We start from the raw sequence: 13,923 nt of genomic DNA on the forward strand, positions 1-13,923 counted from the left end.
TGCTTTAAATTTGGAAAGTCAGGGACAGTGAAATAGAAAGAGTTGTATTAAAAACAGACTGGAAAGACTTTCAAAAGTAAATCAACATGTTACCAATACTAAGAAATATTTTGACCCAAAATAATGCAGAATATCAGTGATATTTTTAATGACATCCTTAGTTTCAAACTACTCATCTTTTTAAGGCACTTATACAGGGCTTATGTAAATAATCCATCACCCATCACTAAATGTTAAAAAATTGGTGGAATGTGGTGGAAAGAGAATATTGATAGTACACTATTAAAAGAAATGTTTAACCCCATTACAGAGTGAATATATCTTCCCAGTGGAGGGTTAACAACTAAATTCGCATCTTTTCATTAAAGAATTTTACACACACACACGACATAATGTGGCAACATTCAGTGCACCTGGTTTTTAAAAACTGTGTACTACTTTAATTACACTAACCCAAATTATTCTAAAAGCTGCAGTCATGGGCAGCCTGTAAGAATTAACCTTGGTGTGAAACACTACGTCTAGATTTATGACTAACAGACTTCATAGTTTAGGAAAATTTTCAGTTATCTAATTTTTAAAAATCCAATGATAAATCATTTAAAGTAAAGTTAATGAACTAAATTATGGATCTTTCATTTTTTTTCAAATAAGACATATTATGTTCCTCGGGAATGTTGGAGGAAGACTAGGCATTTTGTCAATATTAATAGGTGTTTGATTTTCTCTCTAATGTATAATTAAAATTTTTTAAGAAGTAAAGGATTTAAAATGTTTTACATAGATTTGGCCTTATCGAACAAAACTGATGTCATTTTTTGGTAGTACAAAATGTAATTCCCATCGGGTTCCCAATCAAGACTGAACAATATAGTTTACAAAAATATTTTAGAACATATAGAACTAATCCAGCAAATATTGACCACCTACTATATGTGAGCCACAGTATTAGAAAATAGAGATACAACAGTGAAAATACGCCTCAAGGTGCTTATGGTCTAGTTGAGAAAATAGAACATTTAATAAATAATTACGATAGTGGGGAAAGAGCCAGGGTGTGGGCTTGGCGTGGTGGGGAATACATGGCCCACCTAATCTAATCTAGATCTTTCTCCTGTGAGTTTCTATAACCACCATAAGTATCATCTAGGATATTGTTAGAAATGCCAAATCTCAGTTCCAACGCCACCCATCCTAAATGCGAATCTTCATGTTAGTAAGATCCCCATGTCCTTTGGATGTACATTAAAGTTTGAGCCAAGCCAGGTAGTAGGGGAAACACTCAGAGAAAGTATCATATAAAATGGACTCCCAAGTGGCACTGTGGCTAGTTTTTGGAGAATAAAGGTAAAAGGTATTGGAAACGGAGAGATGATTGTCCTCTGAATCAGATCTACAGCTTAGGCTGCTGGTTGGACAAAGAAGGTGTCGGGGAGAAGGGGAATGATTTCAGTTGGAGGTGTGTTGTGTTTGATGTGCTTTGAGACTTGTTCTGAAGGTAGGTGCTTAACAGAAAGATGGACATAGGAGTCTGGAGATCAGCAGTTCTCTGCTGGAGTTACTGATTGGAAATTGGTAGTATATTGATAGTAACTAAAGTCAGATGTGTGGAGGATTGCTCAAGGAAAATATGTGAGGTGAAGCATTTAAAAAAGTCAGTACCATCCTTGGAAACACTAACATATAAAGAGATGTCGACAGTTAAGAGAAGGGCACATAGAGGGAGAAGCAGGAGCTGAGATGCCTTTTGGAGGAAGGGATCAATAATAATGTTGTCTTAATTTGGGTTCCCCTACAAGAGCCCAAGAAAAGGATTCGGGTTGTCCTTCTGGCAAGGACGGGGTTGCATGGGGCCTCGGCAGGGTCAGCTGCTAGTGTTCAGTGCTGCTCAGGCACCAAGCAAGAGTGTCTGTGCAAAGTATCTACTAATCATTGGGACATCACTTAAATGCAAGAGTACTGTTAGTGGAGCAGAAGGAATGGAGGCTACACTTCCATGTTGAAAGTTTTAATGAGCAGTAGACAGTGAGGTACTGAGTGGAGACCACTCTTTCAATAAATTGATGGAAAAATGGAAGAATGGAAGGAAAAAATTGGGAGGTAAATGGAGGGCTTCTTGTTCTCACTTGAGAGCCCTTTTTTGAAGACAGGAAAGCATGTCGTGAGTGAGAAACTGGACTCAGATGGCCTAGGTTCAGATCCCGCCTTCAGCTCTAATTGGCTGTGTAAGTTTCTACAGGTTATTTTAATTCTCTATGCCTCAGCTTCATGATCTGTGAGGTGAAGAAAACGGTAGCAATCCCGTGAGGCTATAGTGAGGATTAGATGAGCCACTATGAGGGAACTGTTTAGTTGAGTGGCTGGAAAATAGCTTGTGATATCCAAGGGTTAAATATTATTATTGTTATTATTAATCATTTTAAATGAAAGGTGAGTATATCAAAAAGCTATTTGGACATATGTAAAGCGTTCAACAATAAAGATAAGTTTAAAATTGTTTTTTAAAAAGCTGTTTGGCTAGAACCAATGCATAGAGAGAAAGCTGAAGTTATAAAATAGACAACATAGCATATAGGCTAATGTTCCCGAGGAGGGGATATTCAAATAGTTACAAGGGCAAATAGAAGAAATAATAGATATCTTTCTAAATGAGCTAATAGGTGTTCTTGTGTGACAGCTTCTATTTCTTTTTGAAATTTTAGGTGAGGTCCTCACCTGTGGGTGAATGAAATTGTTGGGGAGGGAAATAGCGGTGCTTAGAGGAGCCGCCTGTTTCTCACAGTGGCTGTGCCAGTCGCATCCCCACCAGCTGTGAATGAGGGCTCCCTTCTCCCCACACCCTCGCCGGCACTCGTCATTCATCACCTGTCTTGTTGATAATGGCCATTCTAACAGGTGTAAGGTGGTGTCTTGAAATCTAAATGATCTTATGAACCAATGTCACCCCAATTTGATTTTCAAGAGAGTGTTTAGATAGCCAGAATGTTTTAAATGGTCCTATTGAAAAATGAGAGTGTGATTAGGTTATCTCAGTGAGTCAATCTGTAATTAAGGATCAAAATCATTTTCCTACACGCACACACACACACACACAGACACACACACACACACACACACACGGAAAAAGTGCCATAATGAAGATGCAAGACGTTTAGAGCAATAAAACACTCTAAAGGATTTCCAAAATACTCAAGCACAGATTTAACTCTATTATAATGACTGTTTCAATTTCTAGCAATCACCTATACCCTTGACTTTTATTCTATAATTACTAAAACATTAACTTTCTAAGAATGTTTTATAAGAACAATTTATTTACTTGGTAATTAAGCATTTTCTTCTAATTCCTAAATACAGTGACTTCTCATTGTTAAACAGAGCTACACTAACCTTTGGAAAACTTTTTGGAATCTGGCCATTTTCAAGCCAAACTAAAATAATAAAATGAAGGAAATAACCATGTAGTTGTAAAAAGTTCTCAAGTTTTGCCCCAGCCGGTGTGGTTCAGTTGGTAGGAGCATAGTCCCACACACCAAAAGGTCACAGGTTCAGTTTCTGGTCAGAGCACATACCTAGGTGGCTGTTCCATCCCAGGCCCCAGACCTTACCCCCACCATAAAAATCAACGAAAAAAATGTCCTTGGATGGTGGTTAAAGAAATTCTCAAGTTTTTTTTAATTCTTGATTTTATTTTTAGATATATGAAAGTGTGATACATTATAAACTATCAGCGTGGATAGCTCGAGTTTCCAGAAGTGAGAGAGCAAGTGTCTGGTTATAATGGAAGTGCTCACTCTGGAGGGAAGAATAAGTGTTTGTTTGGTAATATTTTCCTCAGGATTTTAAGATCATCTGTTGTCATTTTGAAAGCCTTACAGGCCAAGTAAATGCTTACTCACTACCGCCAAAGCTTTCGTCATATCTCGAGGCTGAGAAATTCGCTCTTACAGAGAAACCTGCTTTCCAAACACAAAGAATGCAGGCTACAGAAGCGCCTGGCTGCGGGTCCGCAGAGGAGCACCGCGCCCACTGCTTTCCTCCTGTGCCGCTTCCGCTCGCCTCTTTCCGTTGAACATCGCAGTCAAAGTTAGGCATGTTAGGCACACTGCTTAAAATAACTTCTAGAAATTACCAGAAACCTGTGTTTGCTCAAAGAAAAGTTTTCCCCAGTGAGTGTAAATGGATGATTCAGTCCTGCCGTAAACATTTCAGAAATAACTTGATCAATTCATTTGCATACCCTGGTGTCCGAATAAAGGAGCCCTCATGACAAAGTTGCGTTTCACCGGCGGCCTCGCTGAGCTCGCACAGGGAACCCGCAGGCACGTGCGTGCTGTGTAAGGAAAGCTCGCGGGGAACGAAGGCCCGGACTGCGGGGCCGCTGTTTCTCCTGAGCCGCGCCTGGCACCAGGTCCGGGGATCATCGAAATAAGTGTGGACAGGAGCCAGAAGACCTGGGTGTTCTAGGCAGAGCTCTGGTCGAGGGAGATCTGAGAAAAACTTTTTCACAATAACACATCAAATGTGTTTTACGGGGAGAGTCATACCCCGGTGTCTTCGTCTGGCTTTACTACCTGCTCTTTTACGTGTACTCACTTTTATTATCTGTTCAATGAAGCTAATTTTGAGGGCTTTAACTCATTTTTTCAAAGCGGACCTCATGATCGCCGGTTTCTGAAACATTTAAGGCATGTTTCTCAAACTAGAATGTGGTCCTGTTAAGACGGAGATGCTGATTTCATAGGATGAAGCCTGACATTCCCATACGCTCCCAGGCAACATCCATGGTACTCTGTCCCTGTTTGATTGGCAGGGATGTTATTTTACTTTTTTAAATAGTGTCTCTGTGTGTGCATGTGAGTGTGTGTGTGTTTACAGTGCCAGGTACATCAAGGAAGTCAATCTCTGAGTTAAGCCTGAAAACCTGCATTCTCAAAGGGCAGCTCTGCGCCTAACTTAATAATCAAGTTCAGGGGCTGCTTGGTTAAATGAACTTAACTGAGTTAACTTTCTGCTGTGAAATTAGGTGGATCTAGTCTTGCCCTCTTGTTCTCCTAGGTCCTAAAATGAAGTGTGACATGTTCTTACTTTACCAGGCATCTTTCCTGACTTGCAAACAGCTGCCAAGCTCTCTGCCTCTCTGTTCAAATTTAATTAGGGTCTGCTCTTCCCCTGTAAGGCCTAAGAGAAAACCTTTTGTATTATCCAAAGTTATGAGGCTCTTTCTCCAAATTAAGATCCAAAGAGCAACTTCATACTTCTTTTGGAACTCAGCTAAAAATGAAATCCAAAAATAAAATAGCATCGCTTCTTTTTTTTTTTTACCCCATCACTGGCTTTTCTGGGACTACACCCTAAAATTCACTCTGAATTCCTTTCTTTTTCTTTTCTTTCCTTTTTTGTTAATTCTCACATGAGGATATTTTTTCCATAGATTTTCAAGAGCGGGGAGGGAGGGAGAGAGAGAGGGGGGAGAGAGAGAGGAAACCTAAGTAAATACCCTCTACTGTGTGTGCACACGTCAGGGTCGGTGAGACCTAGTCCGGGAGCCCCCTCCCCTTACGAATTGCTTCCCTTTGGTATTGCTGTGCAAGCGTTATGACTGTAGCAGGAAGGAACGTGGTTTCTCCTCCAGCCTCACGATGGTTTCCATTTCCCTTCCCCTACAGTACAAGCAAGTGGAACAGTACATGTCCTTCCACAAGTTACCGGCTGACATGCGTCAGAAGATACACGACTACTATGAACACAGGTACCAAGGCAAGATCTTCGACGAGGAGAACATTCTCAACGAGCTCAATGACCCCCTGAGGGAGGTAGGTGCCGGCCCCAGGGCTCCTGGTGCCCGATAGCCGTCCCATGTCTGTTTGCGGGCGATCCTCAGGTCCCTGCTGTAACATCCCGCAGAAGGGAGAGTAGAATTAAACGACAGGACCTCATTTTGCTGTTACTCTTTCTCCCGTTTTCCCACATGCGTGCTTTTAATTAAGAAATACTGGGAAATTGTTTTGATTATGATTCTCAGAGCTGTTTATTTCTGAATCCCCAGTTATGAAGATTCCTTCCTGTGCCCTGCTCGCCCCATCTCCCCAGTCTGCCCCCCTCTTATCTCACCCTCACGTAGCCGTTTCTGTGGCTCTCTGACTCCCACTCTCCTTCCAGGTTCACTTTCCCTGCTCATGCCCTGGACTCTGCTCACAGACCCACCTCACCTGCTGCGAGCAACTCGTTTCTTACAAGCACATTGCAGCGCTTTGCTTTGCATCCTTCCACCCGCCCCCAGGAGCCCCCCTCTGCCCCCTAGAATGTTCAGGTCACCCCTGCACCGAAAGAACCTTCTCTTTATTGTTCATATTTCTTACACTGCTTTACTCTTTTTAACTTTCTTTTACCACCAACCCTGTCCAAAGGTTCCTAATATAATCATCGCATTCGGTTTGATCTCCACTTCTTTACCCAAATTGTTGCTTTGAAGGTTAGCAGCGACTGATAAACCTCAAAACCTTGTCTTTGAGCCCTTGTTGGTAACACTGAACTGTTAACAGAACACGCATCCTGAGTCTGGGGGGTGACTAACGCTGGGCCGTGACGGAGCCGTTCACCTGACAGCCTGCCCGTCTGAATTTACTCTCTCGTTTATTTCGCCTCACAATTCAGGGCTGTAAATTTGAGCTCCAGGCTCTTGCCGTAGCTCCATTTTCTTAAAAGCTCCATGATATCACCCGGCCCCATACGTTCTGCAAGCTATTTAATAAAGTAATGCAGTCATTCAGCACCGAACCATTTGTCTTTGGAAATCTCTCTGTAAGTGTTTCAGGCCTTCTGTCAAGTCATTTGGAATAAAACGTCAGTCCTTTTTGGAAACTTTCTCTGCTCTGCACATTCAGTCATCACCAAATGTGCCCATTCGCTGGGTAGCGCCCTCCACCCGCACAGCCCCTCGCCAGCACCGCCACCCCTCGTGGCCGCTGCGCTGGCCTCACTGCCCGGCCGCTTTCTCTGCGGTGGATGCTTCGGCCAGGCCAGCTTCGTCTTCTTTTGTGGCTGCAAGCCGGTCACTGCTCTGCCCTGAAAGGCTCCGTCTCTGCATGACCCGTGAAATGGCATGAAGCCGCCGTAGGCCCCTAGCCTAGCCCTGCTGTGCTCTGACCCCAGCCAAGCCCCCAGCCTCCCTACTCCCACAGGCCCTGCGTGTTCCAAGGTAGCCCACGGCCAAACTCTGCAACTGGCTGTTTTGCAAAAATCAGTTCTAATATCTCACCCTGGTACCAGATGTTTCCCAGAAACGTCTCTCTTGTGTTAGCAAAACCCTGTTAAGTACTTCCCTCTTGATGTCCTCTCCGACTTTCCACGCTGGGTGTGAGCACTCATTTCTCTGTCTGATTTATGCACTCGGTCCATAAATCTAAGGTGGTACTGATCCACTCTGTCTGTATTACCACTATTTTTTTTTCATAATTGTTTTCTCCATTTCTGTCTTGGAATTTCCTTAAAAGCAAAGGCCATTTATTTTAAAACTTTTATTGAAATTCCTAGTACATGTACTACATATTAAGTACCCAATAAATATTTTCATTCCAACTCATGGCCTCACCATTTTTAACTATTCTTAATTTTCTGCATCCACTAAAAGTTACTTATATTTTTGGTTGTGTTTGTTTGAAAAGTCTTAAGATATATCAGTTAAGATTTTTGGCAACAAAAGGAGCTAAGTGTCTGCTATGCGAATGGTGAGCTTATTTTCCCTCCAGAGGCCTCAATCAAATATTAATGTATACATCTTTTGGCTTTGGGAAACATAATTCAAACTTTTTGTACTTAAAAAAGTAATGTATCATTTGTTTGTTTTTTAAATCTATCTATATGCTTTGCTTTCTCTCTTTGTTGGATTACATAATTTGCATTAAATCCAAACCCCCTTTACTAAGGGGCAGAATCTCAGGACACTGGAACCAGGTTGGGTTCTCAGAGGCCTGCAGGGACTCAAAGGAGGGTGACCAGGGCCATGGCAGGGAGACATAGGTAATCCCAGAGACAGTACCAGGGGTTAAGATAGATCCAAACAGGAGGGTACTTTTACACCTAAGGATTTACTTTAGAGAAGCAGAACAAGTAAGGTTTCAGAACCAAATGTTACAGAGGGGATGCAGAAAGCTGATAGAGTGAGCATAAAAATGAACCCTAAGAATCTGCTGCTTAAATGTGAATCATTCCTCTGTACTAGAAATTCTTAATATAATATAAAATCGGATAACAAGAAAACGTTCCTAATCGTGTGTCTTATTAGCTGCCTTCTTTTGCCACACTTTCATTTCCTCTCATCATCAGTAGAGAATATTCCATGTTTCATTTTCCCCCCGCAAAGCCCCGCGCAGACATAACCCCGCTTCCCTCATTTCCTGCAGCTGTCCTGTCATCACGTTATGATGAATTTCCTTGGCTTTTCAAACGTCACCGTTCGGGGTCTCAGCAGGCTTTGCCTCAGCCGTGAAGGCGCCCTCTCAGCTCTTCTCCCTGCCCCTGGCCTCAGCTGGCTCCGGTGCGTCCCATCTCAGGGCCCCCTCGCTGCCTGCTGCAAAACTCAGGGGCCGGCGCCACTGTCTTCTTAGAGCCTCTCAGGACCCTCCCTCCCCTGCCAGGGAAAGCCCCGGCCTCCCGACAGGGCAGGGGTGCCCCGGGGCCGACGCCCTCCTCGTTTCTTTAGGGCCTCGCGGCCGAGGTGTGGATGGCGGAGTGGGCAAGGGCTGCCCCGCGCCTTCAGCCCTGCTCCGCCCGCCGCCTGCCTGCGTCAGACACTCTCGGGCGCGGCCTCCTCCCTGAACCTTCCCGGAGCGCTCTGTCTCTGTCACTGCCTGTCACCGTCAGTCGGTCTGTCTCTTTCGAAACTCTGAGTTTCTTGAGTGCAGAGACTGTGTCTTAATATCTTTGTCTCTCGAGTGACCGGCTGTGGTAGGGACTCATTAAACATGTACTGGGTGAATGATCTTAATAGAATTAAGAGTGAAAGACAGGGTCAGAACCAAGGCTACGTGATAGAAGTAGAGATCCTAGAAGGGGCGGCTCAGACACAGCGCCTTGAGGAAGTGAAAACCGTGGTCGCCGTTGGTTTATTGGCCCCGCTTCAGCCTTTGCTTTCCTGGCGTTGGAACCACACAGAAGCCCAAATTTAATGTTATACTGAATTCTGACTTGATTAACAAGGGAGCAGGACAAGTAGAGCAGGAAAGCAGGGAAAGGAATTGGCAGAGACGTAGCAAAGGTCACCGCGCACATACAGCTTGAGCCTGAGCAAGCCGGACACGGTTTCTGAAGTCCAGCAGGAGCAGGGGCGTCATATCTTGCTCCCTTTTACAAGGGAGTGTTATGTACCTGCTGTGTTCGAGGCATAGTGGTAGATCGTGAGAAATATTTTTAAAATAATAAAATACATTCTTCCACCTTTCAAAAGCTGCGTTCCACTTGGAAGATGAGGCACAAACTTATGCAAAGGTATTTCTTGGTCACTGTTGTGCTTATAGTGTCTGGAAGATGCCTGGCACATGGAAGACATTGAATGATTGATACAATAAATGTCAGATTAGTGGAGCTAGGACACTCAGAAAGGGAAAGCTGGAAAAAAAAAAAAAAAAAAAAAAAAAAAAATATATATATATACTGTGACAGAAGGTAAAAATATACGATGTGCTTTGTATACACACACACACACACCAGGTGCAGTTGCTAATTGTGTGTGTGCAATTTTGAGTCAACAACCATACGTCATAGATTGTAATAAGACTTTTAGCTTAAAATGCTTTCTTATCTGGAAGGCTCATTTTTATGAAAGTATTTTGCATAATTTGAGATCTGTTTATACTTTAGAGCAGTGGTTTTTGCTAACAGGAGTCTGGGTGCTCAGGAAAGTGGTGCGTAAGTCAAACCTTCTGACTCTCCAAAACTTACACACAAAAACCTGCAGCTTAAAAACAGAGACAGTAAAACACAATGTTTAGGAACGTGCTCCATATTCTATATTCATAATCCACTAAGTTCACATTCTGTTTTATCCACTTTGTTCCCAAGCCTTTCTTTTCGATGTGTTTGAAGACTTTTAAGTATGAAAAAATTTTAGTCTATAAATGGCAGAAAGAATTATGAATGCCTGCAACTTTTGAAAGCTCTTACAAAAATCTTCTATCATGCATTTGCAAATGAATTCAGTTAGATTTCTCAAAAGCACTTTTTTATTAAAAGTGTTCTCCTATTTCCATTTCTGTGGCAGAAGTTCGATGTTTTATCTTCTTTATATGTTGGAGAAAATTGCTGAAATGCCCTTAACGAATACCTGGCTCATGCTCCATGTTCAGATGTCAACACAAATGTCACCTCCTTGTAGAGGCCTCCTCTGAGGAGGTCGTCTACTCTAGTTCCCTACACCCGTTCTCATCACATCTGCCTTCGTCTTGTGTACATATCACTCTGTCATCTTGCGGTCCCTCTATAGATATTTCTTAATTGGTCATTCTGTTATATGACCCTGGGTCCCAGAAGACAAGAACTTTTTCTTGACTTGCACCATAACCCCAGCTCCTAGATAGTGCATTTTTAATAATTACTCACTGGATAAATAAACAAAGGCAAGTTAAATAAGGAATCTCACACTTGGCAAATCATCTTAAAGACTCATCGACTGTTAGAACTTGGAAAGAACATTTCGTCAATCAAACAGTGGCTCAGAAGAGTGACACCCACAACTATGAAGTACCGTGGTCCTAGATCTTTCTTAGTGTCACTTTATACTGTGGACAGCATTGTTTCTGACATATAATAAGCAGATGCTGGCATCTTCAGGTCCCCCTGGCTTTGGGGCTGGTGCAGGCCCTATGCACCAGGAGGGCCCATTTTGCATGCAGTTGTTTATGTTTCCCTTTTCACTTCTCCAGTTTTATGCATTAGTGATTTATTGCAGAGTCAGCATGGGGGCGGAGGGCTATTTCAGTAGAGTGCCATCATAGGAGGTATATAAGTGTTCTGTACAGTCTTTATAACTTGATAAAATTCATAGAATAGACAGAAAATACTTCTTTTTCTTATACTGCTACACCAAGTCTGACTGGAATATTGTCAGTGGCTCATAAGACAGATGTAGCTGGCTTCCCAGTCTAAGCCTGAGTGGTGAAGCCCCTTGGGGTGGGGAGGATTCTGAGCGGCAGGTAAATTGGGGTGTCCTTCCTCTTGGGGCTGGACCATGTGGCCTGCACACCAGCCCCACAAGAATCCACAGCATTCTGCGGAGTGGCTGTGAAGTCATCTTAAAAAAATGATCTTCATTTCACTGTGAACTAAAATACATGGGCCAGAAAGTAGAGGAATAACTATAATTTTCTGAGAAAAATTCTTAAGATAGTACCAGAAACCTGGCATTTTAAATTATAGCTCTCGCTTTGTGATGTATTATCTGAAGTCTGTAATCTTCACTGTCTAGCTGCTCAGGGGCTCTGCCTAGTCAGATTTCTGCGTCTGCAAAGCTGGACTTCAGGGGCATCTAGAAGGGGGGTTGGAGGCGGATTGGGACCCTAGTTGTTACCTGGCCTCGGTCTCCCTGGAGAGCACTCCCTTCTCCATCTATTTATAATATACTCCCGTTTCCTCCCGACTGCTCAGAAGTATTCAAAGGTTTGTGTTTTGATGGCTTAAATCCCTTTGGTGATACTCTCAGTGCCATCAATAGCTATACAAATACTTTCAGTTATATAAGAAATAATGAATGAGAGCCTGCTAAGGAGGGCCTGGGAGCTTGGCCCTGACTCCACGATTTCTCTGTGTATGACCGCGGACTATTTCCTAACTTGTATGTATTTCACTTTCCTTTCTGCAAGTGTGAACAATGATGATGATGACCGCCTCATAGAGTTGTTACAAAGATTAAACGAGCAGAAGACAGAAAAAAATTAGACAAGTACTTGGTGCAGAGTGAGTACAAGTAAAATTTAAGTCTTGGTACTGCTCTGATACAATGAAGAACAGGGTCCAGCCCCAGCCCTCGTGGCTGCTCCAGCTCAGTGAGAGGCAGAAATTTAAATGAGCATCTATAACGATGCCCTCAGTGCTGTGATTGGGTCCTTTATTGGTGTCCACACACGGGAGGGACACCACGTCAGGCCATCATGTCTCATTTCTTTTGGAATTTATTCAAACAATTCTTCTTTCATTTTAACAGCCAGCTTTCTGGAGACAACGTCTTAGCATTAAACCTTGGCCTTGAAACCTTCGGATCATGGGACTCTGAAAGCTTCAGTGAAAGGAAGCAGCAGAGTTAAAACTAAAACCCAATTAGGCAAATTCACGGAACTCCACAGCTCTGCTTATGGGAACCTGTTGGGATGTGTACAGAGAAGGCCTATTTTTAACATGATCAGATTTGTACTGATTCGATTAGAGCAAAAAGGCAAACTTAACGGAGGAGAAAGAGGTTAATGCCCTCCTGAGCCTGTCTCCAAAGTTCAGAGCTGGTCTATTTTTGAACAATGAGTGTGAAGAGCCGTGGGCTGAAAATAGGTTCAGATCATGTGTCCCGGGAGAATATGGGACGTCAATATATTTCATTTTCACAGAACATGGACTGGGCTGAGAGTATAATACTGTCCTTCTGACCTTTAATTCATCGGATAGACTGTCAGGGAAGACAGCATAAGTTGGATGCATATTTATTTAGTGCCATTCTAAAGCATTTTTTAAAAGTAAATACTTGTCAATTTTTTTAAATGCCTTCTAAAAATGTGCTTAGTTAAAATGAACTAAAACAGGCTAGAGTCATAGTACTGTAAAGCTATACTGAGATCTTATAAATTATCAGATACTCGTGTAACAAGGTAACAAAAGGCAAGACAATTATGTAAGTAACCTGGTCATTTCGTGGTCATCTTACGGAGCAAAGAAACTGGGTCTTCTCTCTTTCTGCCTAGAGTTTTTCTCCTGAACCTCTAGTTTCTAGAAAACAAACAGACAAAAACATTTATAGATTTCTAAACATGTGCAGGACATTGATCCAGTGTAGTGGGAAGGTAAATACTAAAACGTGGTTTCCAGTCTCAAGGTTCTTACTATGTGCTCGTAGAGACAAGCTATAAATACATGAAAAAAAATGAAGAAAAATTAAAACGCATTACTAAAAATACAGGGCATGTAGGAAGTCATATATGATTAATTGCAGAGAAAAACAGATGCTCTTTACTAAATTTCAAAATAGATTAAAGCCCCTTGGCCAGTGTGGCTCAGTTGGTTGGGCACCGTCTGGTGCACCAAAAGGTTGCCGGTTCAATTCCTGGTCAGGGCACATGCCGGGTTGTGGGTGTGCAGGAGGCAGCCAACTGATGTTTTACTATCACATTGATGCTTCTCTCTCTCTCCCTTCCTCTCTAAAACAATTAAAAATCTTTAAAAAACTAGATTAAATACTTAAAAATAAGGAAAACCCTTCTTGATAAGGGTCTTGGCAATACTTTTTTGGACACAAAACCTAAAGCACAAGCAAAAAAATAATAAATAAGTGGGCTTACCCTAAACTAAAAGTTTCTGCAGCGGAAAAGAAACAAAATGAAAAGTCAGGGGTTAATGCCCAAAATACCCAAGAAACTCATTCAACTCAATAGCAAGAAAATAAAAAGTCCAATTTAAATAAATGGGCAAATTACCTGAATTAACCTGTTTCCCCCCAAGAGTATATTCAAATGAGCGGGGACATGGAAGGGTGCTAAGCTTCACTAATCGTTAGGGAAACGCAAGTCGAAACCAATGAGGTGTCATCGCCAACGTTACACCAAATGCAAATCAAGGAGATGGCAGCTCAGGCCTATTAGAAGGGCTGTGATAAGAAAGACGAGATGGCACGTGCTGGGGAGGGTGTGGGGCAGGGAGCCGGGAAACTGGACGGGGCACGGGGCA

The 13,923-nt window shown here is 42.5% G+C and overlaps 1 protein-coding gene across 1 annotated transcript in view; it reads left to right on the forward strand.

Moving 5' to 3' along the window:
- HCN1 (hyperpolarization activated cyclic nucleotide gated potassium channel 1) overlaps window positions 1-13,923 on the forward strand; it is a 254,087-nt gene that overhangs the window by 204,460 nt on the left and 35,704 nt on the right. Inside the window, exon 5 of the mRNA XM_087815043.1 lies at window positions 5,670-5,816. Coding sequence (XP_087671169.1) covers window positions 5,670-5,816 — 147 coding nt within the window. The remainder of the gene's footprint in view (window positions 1-5,669; window positions 5,817-13,923) is intronic.

Source organism: Miniopterus natalensis, chromosome 3, assembly GCF_054644295.1.
Source record: "Miniopterus natalensis isolate mMinNat1 chromosome 3, mMinNat1.hap1, whole genome shotgun sequence".
NCBI classification, from domain to species: Eukaryota; Metazoa; Chordata; class Mammalia; order Chiroptera; family Miniopteridae; genus Miniopterus; species Miniopterus natalensis.